This window comes from Miscanthus floridulus, chromosome 1, assembly GCF_019320115.1.
Source record: "Miscanthus floridulus cultivar M001 chromosome 1, ASM1932011v1, whole genome shotgun sequence".
Classification (NCBI taxonomy): Eukaryota; Viridiplantae; Streptophyta; class Magnoliopsida; order Poales; family Poaceae; genus Miscanthus; species Miscanthus floridulus.
In genome coordinates, this window is record NC_089580.1 from 62,353,881 (window position 1) to 62,373,747 (window position 19,867).

At 47.8% G+C, this 19,867-nt stretch overlaps 2 protein-coding genes and 1 pseudogene across 2 annotated transcripts; 1 reads left to right on the forward strand and 2 right to left on the reverse strand.

Annotated features, from left to right (window-relative positions):
* Positions 1-906: 906 nt before the first annotated feature.
* LOC136457744 (uncharacterized) lies at positions 907-2,026 on the reverse strand (annotated as a pseudogene).
* A 1,279-nt stretch (positions 2,027-3,305) lies between these two features.
* LOC136485181 (uncharacterized) lies at positions 3,306-6,340 on the forward strand. The gene is made up of 7 exons (XM_066482117.1): positions 3,306-3,542; positions 3,647-3,677; positions 3,930-3,948; positions 4,149-4,249; positions 4,640-4,738; positions 5,420-5,595; positions 6,010-6,340. Exons 1-7 carry the CDS (start codon positions 3,387-3,389, stop codon positions 6,094-6,096), a joined length of 669 nt encoding a protein of 222 aa, XP_066338214.1. The 5' UTR covers positions 3,306-3,386; the 3' UTR covers positions 6,097-6,340.
* A 130-nt stretch (positions 6,341-6,470) lies between these two features.
* On the reverse strand, positions 6,471-9,640 carry LOC136485173 (cytochrome P450 86B1-like). The gene is made up of 2 exons (XM_066482108.1): positions 8,327-9,640; positions 6,471-6,995 (listed from the first exon to the last, which is right to left on the reverse strand). Exons 1-2 carry the CDS (start codon positions 9,572-9,574, stop codon positions 6,612-6,614), a joined length of 1,632 nt encoding a protein of 543 aa, XP_066338205.1. The 5' UTR covers positions 9,575-9,640; the 3' UTR covers positions 6,471-6,611.
* Positions 9,641-19,867: the final 10,227 nt, after the last annotated feature.

Here is a 19,867-nt window from a genome sequence, read left to right on the forward strand (position 1 = left end):
AGTTGAAGACCATATAAGACATGCAGGTAACAAGGCATGAAAGAATTGAAATTTGGAGTACGAAGTAAATCATAGCACCATATACAAAATAGTCATTTCATAAATGGGATAGCACCACCAGATAATAATAGGCGATTGATCTAGTGACAGACGGGCCAAGACCTGGTGAGCATTGGTTCATCATATGATCTAGTGCTTCGACAGATGTACCAAAGCGTTATCACCAGAGATTTGTCCAAGGGAAGAGGAAGGAGGCACAAAGAACCACGATATGCTCTGGTGAAGAAAAGAAAGTAACCGTCAGACAACAATTTGGCAACTACAGAGATGAGTAGGATGGCGCGCAGGAGGCACACATGTTCTGAAGCGCACTAGGCTATCCGGTGACATGGCGGGCAGACTAACGGCTAGTTCATGGCACAATGACCCAGTGAAGAGTATTTCAGCCACCGGATCAGCCTCCGATAATTGTAGAAAATATTGCTAATGGTTGCAATGACCAGTTCTTCAACTTCTTTGGTATGTTTATTTATATCCCTCCAACCAATTAGAGCTCCTTAGAGTAACCCTAGTCGGATGATATGGCTCGGAGTGACGAGCTCAACAGCTCTAATAGCTAGACAAAATTATATTTTTGATACGGTCATGAGAAATAGAACACTATGAAGATGTAATTTTCACTCAATGCAATTGTGCAAAATTCATATATGTTCCGAACGAGGCCCCTCCAACACCCACCCATTCAGTTTTGGGTCCTATTGAGGGAAAAAAGGCAATCTCAGACTAAACAATCGTATTCTTCATGCTTTACCAGAAATAACCATACTATTTTTTTTTTGAAAAAAAACTTGATTTACCATGTTAAGTGTTATACTAGTTCAGTCCTTGTGTTACACAGCGCACAGTTTATGCCGCCACGGCCTTTGTCCGATCCCGCTCGAGCAAGCCCCCGGAGCACGACCGGTTCCTTGTGATCCGTCGAGTCCACGTCAACCGCCACCACCTCGCCGGCGGCCGTCGTACTCCGCCGAAGCCTGGACAGGGCGGCTAGCCAGGCGCACACGCAGGCCACGGCCCATAGCCACCCTCCGAGCAGCCCGGCCATGGACACCGCGACCACCATGGACAACCCCACCACAGGGCCGAACGCGCCAACGCCGCCGGCCCCGGTTTCGCTCGTCGGCTTGGTGGGCGTTCGCGTCGTCTCGGCCGCCGGAGCACTCCGGGGTTGCTCGGCTCCGCGGGAGCGGCTGCCGTTGCTGCTGCTGCCACCGGTGGCTTGTATCCGCGACGCCTCGGACGGTGAGTTGTTATCGCTCTGTGACCGCGGCGATGGCGGTGGCTGCTCCGTGCGCTCTGGGTGCCGTTGTTTATTGCGGCCGCTGCTGCTGCTGTCCATGGCGCTGTGCTGTGATGGGTAGGGAAGCAGAATATTACCTTACCATTTGACGATAACAAAGTTTTCATGAATTGGGAAAAAGAAACTCTCTGAGTGAAAATTTTCAAATGGTACAGCTGTCATATCTACGATTCGGACAGCAATGTTTCCAAGAAATTAAATGGGAAGGAGTAACAAAAAACTCTTAATTGAAAGAAAAAAATCAAATAATCCTAAGTTAGTAACACTGTAACAGCAACATGAGTTTGTACAAAACACGAACCATATGGCACATGGTCCAGTGTAGTGCTACGGAGCTTTTTTACGTCTCACCTCGCGTGCAGGCGCGCGCGCCGGCGCCAAGAAGCAGCATCCCGGGAGGCGAAGCCCCTTCCGCTTCCGGGACTCCTCCTCGTCGGTGCCGGTGCCGGTGCCGGTGCCGGTGCCGCGCCTCATCACCTCCGAATCAGCCGCCGCCCCCACCAGGCCCCCGTCCACCACCGGGACGGTGCGCTTCTTCCTCCGGAGCCGCGACGCCTCCTGGCCGCGCTCGCGACGGCTGCCGCCGAAGCAGAACTGCAGGGTGACCCAGCTGAGGTTCCGTCGTCGTCGCCCGCCGCTCGCAACGTCCTCGTGTGCCGGAGCCATGCACCGAATGCACGCGCCCGCGCGCAAGAACTGGTGGCAATCCCGGACTCCACCGATATTAGTAAGGCAGCCTTCGAACAAAGAATGATTAGTTAATGGTGGCCTCCCGCCATCAGACATGCATGGTTTATGCGTTAATAACCATCGGATTAGCTCAGGGAATCTGGGTGATTTGCGCCGAAGCAACCAACGGAATTATACGGTCAAGTACGGCAGTGCCTACGAAAGTCGTCCCTCACAGCTTATGACTTGTGCAGTACGCACAGGAGCAATTGGACGAATCTGGCATCAGGATGAGAGTGAGACTCCCATGCCATGACAAAAAAAAAGGAGATAGTGCACTCAAAAAGATATTAAAGAGAAAGGAGTAGTTTTAGCGGGGCGTTTTTTTCAGTGCACTTCGACGGAATTTCCTAAGAATAAATACAAGTGTTACATTCGGTCCGTTTATGTTACATTCACTCTGTTTTATTTGTTGGTTATTACCACAATTTGCCAAATTTTGCCATGCTTTAGTTCGTGTGACATTTTTTTTGCATGAACCTCCTTTGTCTCAAAATAATACAATTTATAACAGTGCTAAGTAAAATGATTTGAAGTTTGATCAAATTTATATAAAAAGATATTAATAATTACCATATTAAATAAGTGTCATTAGATTTATTATGAAATATATTTTTATGGTATACCTATTTGGAGTCATACATATTGAAAATGTTTTCTATAAATTTAGTCAAATTTAAGATTGTTTGACTTTAATCGGATCTAGAATTATATTTGTTTTTATGGGATGGAGGTAGTACGTAGAAGTATAAAAAAATATGGAACGTAGCATCACATGTGTGTTTGAGAATAATTTATTAAAGACGCTTGTGCACTAGTAAATTGTGTTCGTGGTGCATTTCGCACAAGATATGCACCGTGGTACTGGTATAGCGAGGATAAGAACCAAACATGATCGCTATTGGCCCTTTCATTTCTTGAAAATTAAAGTTGGATCTTGTCTCGATGTCTTTTGCACTGATTTTATTTTTATTGTTTTGCTATTTTCTATTAAGGGTCACTGCTATTGTGACAAAAAGACATTATTCAACTGAATTGAATTTATAACCGGAGAGAGGTCAATTAGCTACATCTAGCATTTGAATTGAATCAGCTAAGCCATCTTTTTTTTTAGAAGAATTTTATAAGCCATCTTTTTTTCACGTCCAAGGAGTTCCATCTCCGGGCCATGTAATTCCACTTCTTTTTGTTTACGGTCCACGGCCCCGTTGACTAGCAGTGTAGCACGAGCCCAAGTTGGCCTTTGCCTCGCGCGAGACTCCGGCCCCCAACCTCCGAAAAAACTCCAGAGGTTCAAATGGCGGCGGCGGTGCGGCGAGCGGAGGAGCTGGTGGAGAGGGAGATGGGCGGGCGCGACGCCTCCCACGACGCCGCGCACGCGCTCCGCGTGCGGGACCTCGCGCTCTCGCTCTCAGCCGAAGAGGGCCTCTCCGCCCCCGACCGCCTCCTCACCGTAACTAACCACTGGCTCGCCTCTCCTTCGTTCCTCCTTATCGTGCAGTCCCGGCGCGGAGAGTTTCCCGGTTTTCTGATGCACATGCCGTTTGGTTGCTCCAGGTGGAACTGGCCGCTCTCCTGCACGACGTTGGTAACTCCCCCAACCCCACCCCACACACACACACACAATTATCCTTTAGGGCTTGTTTGGATGTGCATGTATTCATTTCAATCCACGTGTGTTGAAGTGGATTGGAGTGGAATTAAACTAAGTTCAATTCCAATCCACTCCAACACATGTGGATTGAAGTGGATACATATGCATCCAAACAAGGCCTTATCGATTTCATTTGCTTAACCTCTGCAATCCATTTGAGTATGACTAGTTTCTTTTTTTGTGCAGGAGATTACAAGTATACCAAGTAAGGGCGTAAGGGAGCTTGTAGTGTTTTGTTAAGTTCATTCTTTTGTTTTCTGAAGAGTGGAAGAAAGTTGAATTAGAGTTAGCAGAACCCTTTGTGCTGTAGAGACCGTGCATTAGTGATAGACTGTTGGCTGTGTTGAGGAGCGAGTTTGATCTTTCGTATGTGATGAATTTATTACATTATTGGATATTGGGTAGGAACAATGTGGAGGATATGAGCGTCGTTGAGACGTTTCTTCAAGAGGTAGGATTGGATGAAGCCCAGAAGGATGAAATAGTGGCGATTATTAAGGGGATGGGTGAGATATTCACTTATTCAGTTATTTGTGGATATGCATATGCACTACATTTATGTTCGATGACAGATCTCATTGGGGGCACAGTCTAGTTCAAACAGTTCATTTCTGATGCTTATTCCTCTTTGACATGCATGTGTCCATTTTATTATGATCTCAGATTATTTATCTTCATCCACTTGTTCCTTCACTTATATTGCTGCAGAAAATTTTAATTCATTATGCCCTTTGCTAAGATACCTGTTTGCTGTTACATCATCTGAATACCCCCAAGTACCTCACATGAAAAAGGAACATCCATAAATATGCTTATTGTATCATTGTTAGTTCCTAGTGAATCATTCTTGCAATTATGCATGCAAAATGTCTTTCTAACCCTTTAATAAACTGCAGGGTTCAAAAATGAAGTTTCGAATAAATCTATTGTTGAGCCCACTCTTGAGTTTGCAATTGTACAAGACGCAGATCGCCTGGATGCAATTGGGGCAATTGGTAAGTACTTAAGTGGAGTTTTAAATTCTGTATGATCTGAATTTCTTTTAACAATTATGATTATGCAAACTCTGTTTGTACCCAACCTTTTCCAGGTCCGTTTCTTCCTATGTTTGTCTGAATTCTGCTGGAACAAATCCGTTGAATGTTTCTTTCACTATTAGGTTTTACCAAATAGACTGTTGTGGGAAAATAGCAGTATGCGTATCTCTACAAGCATTGCAAACCAATAGTATAGCTTCCTGACTCCTACTTAGGCACTCCATCAACTTCTCTTAGGGCTGTCATGCATATTTCGTTTGTCTCAGCAGTTGTCTTCTAACAGCATTTACTTCCTGTAGCTCTTCACCTCTCTGATATTCTGTGATATGCTAATCGCAGTAGTGTACCACCAGCCAGACGAATCTTGAACCTGATAACCTGTAGATGCGAGTGTATGTTAACTTATGCAACTCTTAAACTTGAAGATGGCTAGATGAGCTAAAGCAGGGAAAATATAAGATGAAACCTCTGCTATTGTTCTCTACTAGTTTTATTGTTGTCTTGACCCAATAAGTGCTTATAAATTTTCTACTTATATGCATTATATGGGGAAAGAAAACCAAAGATGCGCATATTTTTGGCTACCTTTGTAGTTCAAATAAGAACTCTGTGTTTAGCCGTCTCATGTGATACATGTAGGTATTGCAAGATGTTTTACATATGGTGGGAGCAAGAACAGCGCATTACATGATCCTAGAATTCTGCCACGTGATAACTTGTCAAAGGAAAAGTACATGTCCAAGGAAGAGAAGCAGACATCAATCAATCATTTTCACGAGAAGCTTTTTAAACTGAAGGACATGATGAAGACAGAGGTAATTATTCATCTTTTTTATAGAAGTCTTGTGACTGCTGCAAACAGTCGCCTGTTAGCGTGATTTTAGGAAGAAAGCATTGTCCCTACACCTAAAGAACCTATTAAGAGTTGTAGAGTGATTTTAGGTCTAGTTCGCTTCATTTTTCTGTTTGGGGGAAATTAGTTTGCTTCATTTATTATGCACATAATTTGTGGGAATTAGATTTGCTTAGTCCTACTCCTGTTAGCGTGTATTGATGTCATGATTAACAGTCGCCTGTTATTTGTTCCCTATTTGATTTTTTATGATTGTATCATAGTATCAGGCTATTTTTATGCGTGTATCATAGTATCAAGCTAGGTTTACCCAGAAATACACTCATTCCCCTTATCTGTTCGATATGTACTGAGACCTAGTTCACTGTGTGCATAGGCCGGGAGAAGGAGAGCTGAGAAAAGGCATAAGTTCATGGAGGACTTTGTGGCTGAATTCTACGAAGAGTGGAGTGGCAGGGGTTGAGGTTGAACAACCAGGTTTTGGGCTTGTGTGAGAGCGTGCAGTTGGCCAACCATTTCTCAACAACCCATGATGATGTTCGTCTACCTGACCTATTTTCTGCTGATGAAGTCAGGCAAATGAACAATGCAAAGCCTATTAGATTGGCTGAACAATCATACGGTCCTGTGATAAACAGATGCCATGGCATCTTGCTGCTGTTGTACCGGAATAATACTGCTACAATATACCGGTTACATCACCTGAAGGTTAAGTATCTTGCCATGACACATATACATATAAATTTATACACAATGCAGAAGTTCTATACTACATGAAAACGAAACAAATGAAGTACATAATAACAGTATATATAGACTACAAAGAAAGACAAAATGAAAACACAGAAATCTTGTTCCACATCAGCACCAACTTCCACTCACACAAAGTGGCACAGCGAAGAGCCCTGCTTCTTCCGTGTCTTTCTTCAGTCTCCGAGCCTCATTATTGGCAGCAGGCTCGGCAGTCGGCACCACAGCTCAGAGCTTGTTGGTCTTGTCTCTCTTGGTCAGCGTCACCTTGAGCCCGTGCTTCATGTACATGGTGAGCGCCAGCTTGGGCGCGACGGGGTGGCCCTCGACGACGTGGACGCGGTAGCGGTGGAGGATGGAGGCGGCGGCGAACTTCATCTGGTAGTAGGCGAAGTCCTTGCCGAGGCACAGGCGCGGCCCGCCGTTGAAGGCGGTGAACTTGTAGGCGGACTCGCTCATGAAGCGGCCGTCCCGGAGCCACCGCTCCGGCCTGTACTCCCGGCAGTCGTCGCCCCAGATGCTCTCCATCCGCCCCATGGAGTACATGGCGTAGATCACCTTGGTGCCCTTCTTCAGCACCGTCCCGTCCGGGAACACCTCGTCCTCCACGACCTGTCATCGTATTGCATCAGTACTGGAATTAGCAATTGTTATTTTTGAGGGAAAATTAGTAATTGTTATCAATATTTCAATACAGACATGGTCTCAAATTGAAGTCCTATTTGCACAATACAAAATCAAGCTTCTTGATTTAGTTATCGGTGATCTGCTGCACCAATTAGCAACCTACTACTTACAAGGTAGTAGGAGTAGCTACTCTTAGATTTACTTGTTGCAAATCAGTAAATCACCTTTACGAGTCTAAAGTTATTTTCCCCCAAATGTATTCATTTTCAAGAAAGGGGTAGTTATAAACGAGTAAGATGGGTGCAGCTACTGAACTACAGCTGAAAATTGGCCCAACAGGCGTCTTTGTCAGGTCTTAAAAGTCTTCAACGACAATATACCCCAAAAGAACATGTAGGCAACGTCTAGATGACCAACTTGCAACCTAAACTCCTGCCCACGTCCCTTTTTTCTTTCTCCTCTCTCACGGCAGCACATCAACTTCAAGATGTGTTGGACCCATCACCCAATCAGAATCAGCCTATCATCAGTTCCGTGCATGATGCAGCTGGCCAGCTTCGAACTGTAGAGGATCTAGTGCATGCACTGGTAATATAATATTTAAGTGTAATACAGTGACAAGACTCTATCAACTCATTTTTTGTACGACTAACACCCAACCTCAATATATCAAGAAATGAGCCTCGGATTTCCTCTTCATGACATTGTTTTGTCGTGCACTTCTCCTATACGCCAGATGTTTGATCTTTGTTGTTGTTCGTAACATGTAATTTTATCATTGTTTATGAAAAAAAATAAAATTATCTTTTGTCAGCTAGTTGATTGCGTAAGATTTTTGACCGAAAATTTAGGCAACTGAAATATAGCAACTCTCTTTATTGTATTGGTGTAGGATGCAAATCTTGGTGTCACGATTTTCACCGTACCATGGATTCCAATCAAATTTCCTAGCAGGCGAACCTGGTTTATTTCATTTCTTGTTTTCTAGTGCCCAGGGGAATTGGTGTCGGGAGCTTCTACTTTTGCAATTCATGCAGATTGCAATTTCCAAGCCGTACGCCACACGGAGACCCCCTTGGGGCTTGGCACTGCAAGGACGAGCTAGTTTCACCGAACGACGACCACGTCAAGAGCGCAGCGCTCTTCCATCCAAAATGCAGAACGCGTGCTCTGCATTGCCACACTCGCGCTTGTTTTTCTAATCTAAACAAAATTTATTGTTGTATAGTAGTACATATATTAAGCACATGCATATGTCGATGAATAATACAGTTTGTACGGGCATGCATGGTTTCAGTATGGGCGTGCTTGCGTACCTCCTTGTGGTCGACGGGGACGGACGGGTAGAGGCGGAGCGCCTCGGAGAGCGCGGCGTGGAGGTACTCCATCCGCTTCACCTCCTCGGGCCTGAACACCAGCTCCTCCTCCTCGACCTCCCTGCCTGCCTCCTTCCGCGCCGCCACGATCCCCTCGATCTCCTCCACGATCTTGGCCTCCACGCCGGGGTTCCTGCCGAGCAGCCAGAAGAACCACGCGAGCGCCACCGACGAGGTGTCGCGCCCGGCCAGGATGAAGTTGACGCAGATGTCGCGGAGGAACTTGTCCGTGTACGGGCGCCCGTCCTCGTCGCGCATCTTGGTGAACACGGTGAGCAGGTCCGAACTGCTGCGCCCGGCCGAGGCCTCGGCGGCGAGCTCCTCCTTGCGCCTGCGGATGACGTCGTACGCGAACTCGTCGACGCCGGCCAGGCAGCGCTGGAGCACGCGCTCGTGCCCGACGCCGAGCGCGCGCATCGCGCGCCACACCGCGGTGGGCGTGATGAAGCGGATGGTGGTGGCCTCAGTGGCGTCCTCGAACGCCCGGGCGAACGGGATCTCGGGGAGGCCCGGGCGGAGGCAGCCCGGGTCGACGCCGAAGGCGATCATGCAGACGTTGTCGAACGTGAGGCGGAGGAGCACGTCCTGGAGGTCGACCGCACCGCCACTGGCCTCGGCGTCGGCCAGCACGGGGAGCAGCCGGCGGTGCACGAGCTCGACGAGCGAGCTGGCCGTGAGCGCGCGGAACTCGGCGGAGTGGAACTCGAGGCTGGCCGCCTTGCGCTGCCGCCTCCACACCTCGTCGTCGGCGCCGAAGATGCCGTCGCCGAGGAGGTCCCGCACGGTGTCGCGGAAGTAGGGGCCCTTGGGGAAGCTCCCGAACCGGGTCTTGAGGAGGTGCTCCAGGTTGCGCGGGTCCGCGGTGACCACGCACTGGAGGTTGGTGAACCACGGCCCGCGGAACGTGAACGTGCCGCCGCGCACCTTGAGCACGCCCGTGATCCACTCGTACATGTCGCGGCGGAGGCCCAGGAGCAGGGACGGGAGCATGCCCACGAGCGGCCACGTCGGCAACCCCTGCGTGCGCCGCTGCAGCAGTGAGTGGATGGCCACGAAGATGGACGCGGCCACCAGCAGCTCCACCATCTGCACCTCCGGGAGCAGGGCCGCGAGCCCACCGCTGCCGGCACCGGCCGCCACAGCAGCAACCGTGGCGTTTTGCGAGACGGCGGTGTCCATGGCGCTCATGGATGGTGTGTTGGCGTAGGCTGGGCAAAGAAAGGTGGCGGTGGCAGCTTGGCGTTGGCTTGTGTGTGCGCTAGCTGCGTGAGTTTTTGGAGAGAGTTCCTGAGGGTGCTGCAATATATAGGCGTGTGCGTGTCTGATGCCGGTGTGGTTGCAAGCTTGATGGCAACAACGTACATACGGGCGTTTTGATTTGGTGTGCGGACGAAACTAGCTACTGTAACGTCCACGTCCGTAAACTCATTTTGTCACACACGCGTCCACGCTAAGCTCGGGGTGAAAAGAGCTTAATTTAGTATAAAAAACAAAAAGAAAACAGCTTAATTTTGTGTTGTTTGAGTGTCACCATTAGTAATTAATATGTGTGTCGGGTTCATAAACCCGGGGTTCCTCGCGGACCGGCTTCCCAGCAAAGGCTCGGCCCAAGCAGACAACACGCAACTCATGAGCCAGCCCAAGTACCTGAACAACAGGCCAGAAAGAGCGATCCAATCTCCGACTGGAAGGACCGGCCGAGGAGGAATGGCAACCCGTTTTTCGACTCCGGCCCACCTCTTCGACCGGAGCGCCCACTTCGATCTCCAGCCTTCCTCCAGACGGCCTCTCCGATCGGAAGGCCTGGCCCAACACCGCTTCCGACTCCGACCCGCGTCTCCGACCGGGGATGCGGCAAACCCCTGCTCACTGCTCTTCTCCGAGTGGCGCGATCAGAGCCGACTGTGATCAACCGGCCGGGGACGCCCGCTCGGTAAGGACCAGAAAACGGACGGAGAAAGTAAGGCAATACTAGGGACCATACCCTGTACACCTGCAGAAACAGTGCTCTGCGACCTCCCTGGTACGACAGAACCTAAACAGTGTAGTAGCCGCCGACATTTTCCCCTACAGTATTGTGGGCGTCATTAACTCCCATACGATAAGGCTCCCCCCACATGCCTCTGGGCATCGACAGTGTTGTGGGCGTCGGTATTTACCAGTGTTCGCCTACACGGCCGTGTAGACCGATTACTCGGCGTGTAATCGCTACTCGGTAGCCGAACGTGCAGTTTAGGCCATAAACGGTAGGTTACACGGGATCGCCGTGTAAACGGTAAAAAACGGCCGTGTAATCGGTCTACACGGCCGTGTAGGCGAACACTAGGTAATATTTTGAAAATAAATTATTTTCAAAATATTACCAATGTTTATGATGTGTAATAAGTACCATTAGATTAGTTGTGGAATATACTTTCATAATAAAATTATTTGAATATATAAATATTAATATTATTTTCTACATACTTAGTCAAACTTAAAAGAGTTTGACTCCTCGATAAGCGAGATGTGCACTTATTTTGGGATGGAGGGAGTATTTTATTAGGCACTTAGGCTATTAGGTCTAGCACTTAGGTTCTTAATTCTATATTATTGGACTAACCGTTGTTGTGTAATTCTATATTATCTATGTTATAGGAATATATACACATGTTATTATAGTTATTTTTACAAATAAAGTACAAACGAGTAATCCGTGTAAAACCGTGTACACGCCGTGTACACGGTCTAAACGCTACACGAGACCTCGTCGACTGTCTACCATTTACCGTTTAGGAAAACATTGGTATTTACCGTACTAGGAGAACATGGTGAAACTTCTCACATGTCTCTAGGCATCAACAGTATAGCAGGTATCAACATCTGCCATACCTAAACAAGACGACGTAACCTCCCACGTGCATCTAACATCCAACAGTGTTGTGGGCGCCTACCATTATCTTGTACCCGCCGGCGTGGGCAACAAGTCATAGAAGCATACGTACTCTCTTCCTCTCACTTGTAAGGTCATCCCCTTCATCTACAAAAGGGGATGCGCTCTCTCCCAACATTCAGGCTGATTAAGTCATTCCAGATTCATTAGATCGATCAAGTTCACTAACACACAATAGCAGAACCACCAGGTTCAAACCACAAGCACATGCTCGAACACTTAGCTTATAGCGGAGCTCTTGTTACTCTCGGTCCTTTCGACCGGAGTCTGACCGGACCTCTTGTACCCTCATCTTTCTCCTTCTCGTTTGTAATCCCACTACAAACTTCGAGCACCTGGGCTCAGGAATAAAGTCACCGACCAACTCAAACTAGACGTAGGGCACGTTGTCTGAACCAGTATAAACCCTGTGTCATTGAGTGCTAGGCCACCTCCGATCACAACGTACGGCAAAACTACAAATATTTACTTGCTGGTCACTTTCTGCACCGACAGTTGGCGTCGTCCGTGGGGAAGACATTGTACGTTCAACACTTTTTTGGTCATTGGATGGCCCATTTTTCCGCCACCTTCGCTGTGGCGGGCTCAAGCGATACGACTCGCTTCGGCTCACTGGAGTTCCCCGCACTCCCACCTGTCGGGATGTGGGTTCCGCCCGTCTTCGAGCCATCCTAGACCTTCCTCCTCAGAAGCCTGTACTTCGTCGCCAACCAGCTCGGCATACTACACCTCTGCGAGGAGGCACTCATTCCAGCGCCCATCGGAGGGGCGCCCTCCATTGGCTCCGGGACGCACGACGACTTCAACGATGAGGCATCTGCGCTTCATTCTGAGTAAACTCCTTGCTCAAACCCTGCTGTAAGTAATATGCATACTGTTATTTACTCTCTATTTACTATCTCCCACCGATTATCCGGAGGGACCGTATTGACCGCACCACGAACACCGTACGACCGGTTCCCCTACGGCCTCGCATCCCCATGAACACGTGCCCTTGGGGACTCCGAAGGACACTGCCGCCATCTCTTCTCACATCCAAATTCATGGGAATGGCGAGCTATGCTCCTACCACTTTCCACGAACTACCGGATGACGAGGGTGAGAGCGATGGCTCCAGCATCGGCGACATAGCACCTAGCCACCATCCATCCTGGGAGTGCGCTATGGTGGACACTTCGGGATAGCTACCGGTCATTGTGGAGTCTGTGCAGACTCACACCCCTCCGGACCCGCATGCGAGGGCCCTCACATTTGCGCAAGTGCACGCCGAGGAACTACGACAACGGTGGCAAAACTAGCCGCCGCCTGCGCCGGCGCGCTCGGTACAGCACGTTGCGCCCCATGCACATGACCTGGCGGGCGACACCCGAGGTCGCGCCCGCCAGGTCCAACACGACATCATGAACGAGGGGAACGATCTCCCGTAGTTCGCTCGGGCTAGCCAGAATATCGCTGCTGCGGCAATGCTTCTACATGGCGTTCCCGAGCCCGTCGACCCCTAGGAGCGGGTGGTCTACCGTAACCTCTAGGTGCTGGTAGAAGACGCCACCGTTCAATAGGCAAAAAGTTTCGCATCGTGACTTCGACACGCGCCCTCTATCCCCACCGGGGGAGTGGGGACACGTCAGACGAATCGCTCCATCCGCTCGCCGCTACAGCCACCAAGTGCGGCTCAAGAGGCAGCGGCCGCGCCACAGTCCGACCTGGCGCCTGCTCTACGCCGACCGCCGATACGCGGATGGCCCGGTCCGCACCAAGATGCTTGTAGCATCATCAACAACCGGCATTAGGCCTGGCATGACGATGACTACCACCGGGCGGCGATGAGGGCAGGTAACGCGAGTCCCGGCCAAACCATCGAGGGGAGTGGTGAAACGTGTCCCAGGCATGGTCGCCGGCCAGACGACCAGAGTCCCAGCCCTGAGGGCCCAGGACCATGGGCTTTGACCAGCGTATCCAGAGAGTGCCAATCCCACAGCGCTTCCGACCGCCCACCAACATCACCAAGTACACCGGGGAGACGAACCCCGGTATTTGGCTCAAAGATTTCTAGCTTGCCTGCCGAGTCGGACGGGTGGATGATGACTATTTCATCATTCAGTATCTCCCCATCTACGTAGGGGAACATCTTTGGGCATGGCTTGAATTCCTCCCACACGACAGCATCCGTGACTAGGCAGACCTCAAGAGGGTCTTTGTCGAAAATTTCTAGGTGACGTATGTCCACCCTGGAAACTCCTGGGACCTCAAGAGTTACCAGCAGGAGCCCAGCGAGTCCCTGTGGGATTACATCCGCAGGTTCTCCCAACGATGCAACTCCCTCCCTGATGTCGTCGACGCTGACATCATCAGCGCATTCCTCTCTAGGATGACCTGTGAGTCACTAATCCACAAGCTTGGATGCCTGAAGCCCTGTTCCACCCATGACCTGCTCGATGTCGCCACTAACCATGCCTTCAGCGAGGAGGCGGTCGGAGCGGTTTTCACGGGGCTAGGACAAAGGTAAGGCCAAGTGCATGGACCAAGATGAGGGCCCCTGCCGAAAGGTAACTCTAGTAAATTGCTCATGTCATTGAGTTACCTCACTTGTGGGTCGGTTCTTGCGGTGTCCTATCGTGTGGACGAGGTTTGTGAAACACCTCTTAGCTGCCGAACCACCAAGTGTTGGTCGACACAACGGGGACGTAGCGTGTTGGCAAGCACGTGAACCTCGGGAGAAAATCGGTTGTCTCTTGTCATTTGCATTCTCCCGGTGATTGGTTTGATCTTCATCTTATGATTGGTTCATCCCCTACTCGGCGGTATAATCACCCTACTTACTTGATTACATTCTTGCAAACTAGTTGATACAAGCTCTTTAGAGTAATTAGAATTGAGAGCTTGCTTTGTTGTTTACATTCATCTAGTTGAGCTCTTGAGAGTAGCAAGTTTGTGTGCCTAAGTAATCATTGCAACTAGAATTGTTGGATAGGTGGCTTGCAACCCTTGTAGAGCTAGAGCAAGTTTGCATTACGCTATTTGTCATACTAATCAAATTGCTCTAGTTGATTTATAGATTTTTAAATAGGCTATTCACCCCCCCTCTAGCCATACTAGGACCTTTCAAGTGGTATCAGAGCCGTGGTCAGCTCATAAACTTGTATGATGCATTTGAATGAACATTTCATATATTTGCTCACATGGTACAAATTCTAAGTTTCAACATCCATGCTTGTGTGGTGTATGCTAGTTATAGGTTTGAATGATGAAATGATTAGGTCAATGCTATGCATGAAGAGCTAAACAACTTCACAAGAAACCAAGTATGAGAGTTAGTTGAGAGGCCTAAAGGTCATAATGTGATTGGAACCAAGTGGGTCTTTCGGAACAAGCAAGATCAAGATGGGATAGTGATAAGGAACAAAGCAAGATTAGTGGCTTAAGGTTATACTCAAGTTGAAGGTCTTGACTTTGGAGAAACATATGCCCTGGTTGCAAGATTGGAAGCAATTAGGATCTTGCTAGCTTATGCATGTGCCCACAACATCAAGTTGTACCAAATGGATGTGAAGAGTGCATTTCTCAATGGGTACATCAATGAGCTTGTGTATGTTGAGCAACCTCCCGGTTTTGAAGATGAAAAGAAACCCAACCATGTTTACAAATTGAGAAAGGCTTTGTATGGATTGAAACAAGCACCTAGAGCATGGTATGAGAGATTGAGGGATTTCCTACTCTCTAAGGGATTCAAGATGGGAAAGGTTGACACCACTCTCTTCACCAAGAAGCTTGGAAATGACTTGTTTGTAATGCAAATCTATGTTGATGATATCATCTTTGGATCAACAAATCAAGAATTTTGTGAGGAGTTTGGCAAGATGATGGCAAGTGAGTTTGAGATGTCTATGATTGGAGAACTTAGTTACTTCCTTGGTCTTCAAATCAAGCAAATGAAGAATGGCACATTTGTGAGTCAAGGCAAGTATATCAAGGACATGCTCAAGAAGTTTGAAATGGATGAGAGTAAAGCTATTAGTACACCAATGGGGACAAGTGGAAGCTTGGATAGTGATACTAGTGGCAACATGGTGGATCAAAAGATGTATCGGTCTATGATTGGAAGTCTACTCTATGTGACCGCATCAAGGCTGGATGTGATGTTTAGTGTATGCATGTGTGCTAGATTTCAAGCCTCACCAAGAGAAAGTCATTTGAAGGCAACAAAGAGAATATTGAGGTACTTGAAGCATACACAACATGTTGGATTATGGTATCCCAAAGGAGCAAGATTTGAGTTGATTGGATATTCGGATTCCGATTATGCGGGATGCAAAGTTGAGAGAAAGAGCACATCGGGCACATGTCAACTATTGGGAAGATCACTTGTATCTTGGTCATCAAAGAAGCAAAATAGTGTAGCACTTTCAACCGCCGAAGCGGAGTACATTTCGGCCGGTAGTTGTTGTGCTCAATTACTTTGGATGAAGACTACTTTGAGTGACTTTGGAATCAAGTTCAAGCAAGTGCCTTTGCTATGTGACAATGAAAGTGCCGTCAAGCTCACCAACAACCCGATTCAACACTCAAGAACAAAGCATATTGATGTCCGCCATCATTTCATAAGAGATCACCAACAAAAAAGGGACATTTGCATAGAGAGTGTGGGCACCGAAGATCAACTTGCCGACATATTCACCAAGCCACTTGATGAGAAGAGGTTTTGCAAGCTAAGGAATGAATTGAACATACTTGACTTCTGCAATATGTGTTGATGCACCCCCATTATATGACATGCCTCTCCTTCGAGCAAAGCAAGGTAAAGTTGATTGACATGTCATCCATTCATTACTAAGGACTTGTTTAGTGCATCTAGTCATTCCTATCATGTCCTAGGCTCATTCATGAAAATCAAATGAATTTGATGCTTATATGGTACCACTATTGCTTGTATGTTTGAAATGATCTAGTGGTAGCATATGACATGTTTGTGGGCTTGTAAACCTAGTGTTTGATTTAGAAAATGAGCTATAAGTGTTTAACTCAACATGGTACAAGATAACCCTTATTTGGAGGTGTGAAGAAGCTTGTCCTTGGATCAAACCGAGTTAAATATCTTTTGCAAGTAATCTAGATTGAACCAAAATTGAGAAAATGATCCTTATTTCACATGGTTTCACCCCAACCTATCCATAATTTAAGCTCACCTTTTTGTGCTAATTGTTGACAAAAGGGGAGAGAAACAAAGATATGAGTGATAGGGGAGCATTGGACATAAGGGGAGAGATGATAAAGGAAAGGGATCGATTAAAATTTTGAGCACACAAGTAGGGGGAGCAAGCTCATAAACTTGTATGATGCATTTGAATGAACATTTCATATATTTGCTCACATGGTACAAATTCTAAGTTTCAACATCCATGCTTGTGTGGTGTATGCTAGTTATAGGTTTGAATGATGAAATGAAAAACTAGCATGCATAGGCTAAAAGTAACTAGACTCATGCTCACATTATGAAAACTAGACCCTTGCTTTTAATGTTGATCTCATGGGGTATTCTAGTTTTTGTGTATATCTAGTTACTAATGGTGCTAAGGATGGTATATTGGTGCACTCTGATTGGTATCACGCTTCAAAGGTCCATCTCTTATACCTTAGCATCATTTGGTAGAAATTGTCTCCTATATTTCCTATCTAAGCATATGTGCATGCTACAATCCAAACTCTTAGCACATATGTAGGGGGAGCAATTGCTACCATATGGAGTTCATGAAACTTGTCCATATCCTTTACACATGGTAAATATGCTTGGGCAAGCAACTTGGATTCAAATGAACTTTAATTCATATCTTTGTATAAGGGTTGTCATCAATTACCAAAAAGGGGAAGATTGAAAGCTCTAGTTTGTTTTTGGTTAATTGATGAAACCCTAAGTGCTAACCTAGTTTATCAAGATGATTATGAGATAGGTAGCACTACTCCAAGTGATGAAGCAATGACAAAGATCATGACAATGGTGATGGCATGGTGATGGTCAAATGCTTAAACTTGGAAAAGAAGAAAGAGAAAAACAAAAGGCTCAAGGCAAAGGTATAAAATGTAGGAGCCATTTTGTTTTAGTGATCAAGACACTTAGTGAGTGTGATCACATTTAGGATAGATAGCCGTACTATTAAGAGGGGTGAAACTCGTATCGGAATGCGGTTATCAAAGTGCCACTAGATGCTCTAACTCATTGCATATGCATTTAGGATCTAGTGGAGTGCTAACACCCTTGATAATATTTGTGAAAATATGCTAACATATGTGCACAAGGTGTTTGTAGGGTTGAGATGGGTTTGGGTCCCTCTCTCCCTCCCGCTGAGCTTGCGAGGCGGGATTCGACGCTTTTGGGAAAATGAAATGTCTATTTTCTATTGCATCGGATGCAAAATTATTGGTAGTTGGCACACTTGAGCAAGGGTGAAGAAGTTAGAGTTGAAATGGAGTTGGTCGAAATGATGCTAGCGTCGGTCTACTGACCGGACGCTGGGTCACTCAGCGACCGAACGCTAAAGGGCTACGTCCGGTCGAGCTATCAGACGGCACAGTCGCTAGGGTTGAGCACCGGACGCTGGTCTGTGTCTGGTCAAGGTGGACCGGACGTGTCCGGTCGAAAAAACATGCCTCGGGGAGCTTACTGGAAACGACCGGATGCTGGGGCTTCAGCGTCCGGTCAGTTTTGACCGGAGCATCCGGTCAACTTCGTAGCCATTGAAATCTGACGAACTGTGTTTGAAGCTGGTGACGCGTGGCGTGCATCGGGCGACCGGACGCTGAGGGCCAGCGTCCAGTCAGTATGACCGGAGCGTCCTGTCAGAGCGCGTTTTGCCTAGTGAAGGGGTATAACGGCTCTATTTGATGGGGGCTCTATTTATAGCCCCATGGCCGGCTCAAGGGACAACTCTTGCACATTTTCATTGACATAGCAACCTTGTGAGCTTAGTCAAAGCCCTCCCACTCATCTCCATCATTGATCCATCATCATTGTGAGATTGGAAGAGAATCCAAGTGCATTGCTTGAGTGATTGCATCTAGAGGCACTTGGTATTCGTGTTGCACTGCGGATTTCGCTTGTTACTCTTGGTGGTTGCCACCACCTAGATGGTTGGAGCAGCAGTGAAGGATCGGCACGAGTTGGTGATTGTTCGTGGCCGCCTTTGGTGATTGTGAGGGGAGTTGTACCTTCCCCGGCGGAGTGCCAAAAGGTAACTCTAGTAAATTGCTCATGTCATTGAGTTACCTCACTTGTGGGTCGGTTCTTGCGGTGTCCTATCGTGTGGACGAGGTTTGTGAAACACCTCTTAGCCGCCGAACCACCAAGTGTTGGTCGACACAACGGGGACGTATCGTGTTGGCAAGCACGTGAACCTCGGGAGAAAATCGGTTGTCTCTTGTCATTTGCATTCTCCCGGTGATTGGTTTGATCTTCATCTTGTGATTGGTTCATCCCCTACTCGGCGGTATAATAACCCTACTTACTTGATTACATTCTTGCAAACTAGTTGATACAAGCTCTTTAGAGTAATTAGAATTGAGAGCTTGCTTTGTTGTTTACATTCATCTAGTTGAGATCTTGAGAGTAGCAAGTTTGTGTGCCTAAGTAATCATTGCAACTAGAATTGTTGGATAGGTGGCTTGCAACCCTTGTAGAGCTAGAGCAAGTTTGCATTACGCTATTTGTCATACTAATTAAATTGCTCTAGTTGATTTATAGATTTTTAAATAGGCTATTCACCCCCCTCTAGCCATACTAGGACCTTTCAGCCCCTCCACACAGAGGGGCAAGAAGAACAAAAAGGATCGGCGCCGATCGGACAACATCATGTTGGTCGCCATGGCTGATCGCATGGGCAAGCAGCCCCAATAGGGACTGCCTGACCACTTCAACAAGCTCATGGATAGCCCATGCATCAACCACGCCTACCCCGTCAAACACCTTTACAAGGACTATGAGCTCCTCAAATGTTTCCTACGATAGGCCAGCGGGTCAAAAGAGAGAGACGACAAAGAGGCGGCAACCATGAAAGGAGGCACGGCGGGCAAGGACGGGGACGGCTTCCCTGACCCTAAGGAATGCATCATGATCTTCAGCGAATCCGACGCCATCTGGACCAAGCACTAGCACAAGGTGCGCTATAGAGAGGCATGCACCACCAAGATGGCCGTCCCCTCCTTCCTCAGCTGGTCGAAATCCCCGATCACCTGCAATCAGAGGGACCATCTCTCCCACGTTGTGAGACCAGGACGCTACCCGCTCATCGTCGATCCCATCGTCTGCAAGAAGCGCCTCACCAAGGTGCTGATGGATGGAGGCAGCGGCCTCAACATCCTCTATGTTGACACCCTCGACACCATGCGCATCCCCCGGTCGGAGCTCCGCCTGGCAGGCTCTCCCTTCCACGGGGTGATCTTGGGAGCACAGGCATACCCACTCGGGCAGATTGACCTGCAAGTCACATTTGGCAACCGAGCCAACTTCCACTCGGAGGTCCTCACCTTCGAAGTGGTAGACTTCCCAGGGTTCTACCATG

Bases quoted from the DNA above. Each gene is read 5' to 3' on its own strand.
- LOC136485181 (XM_066482117.1), top strand. From the start codon at position 3,387: ATGGCGGCGGCGGTGCGGCGAGCGGAGGAGCTGGTGGAGAGGGAGATG. The intron at 4,250-4,639 runs GTGAGATATTCA...AATAAACTGCAG, and splicing joins GGCGATTATTAAGGGGATGG to GGTTCAAAAATGAAGTTTCG. The intron at 4,739-5,419 runs GTAAGTACTTAA...TGATACATGTAG, and splicing joins GGATGCAATTGGGGCAATTG to GTATTGCAAGATGTTTTACA.
- LOC136485173 (XM_066482108.1), bottom strand. From the start codon at position 9,574: ATGAGCGCCATGGACACCGCCGTCTCGCAAAACGCCACGGTTGCTGCT. The intron at 6,996-8,326 runs GTACGCAAGCAC...ATACGATGACAG, and splicing joins TCCCCGTCGACCACAAGGAG to GTCGTGGAGGACGAGGTGTT.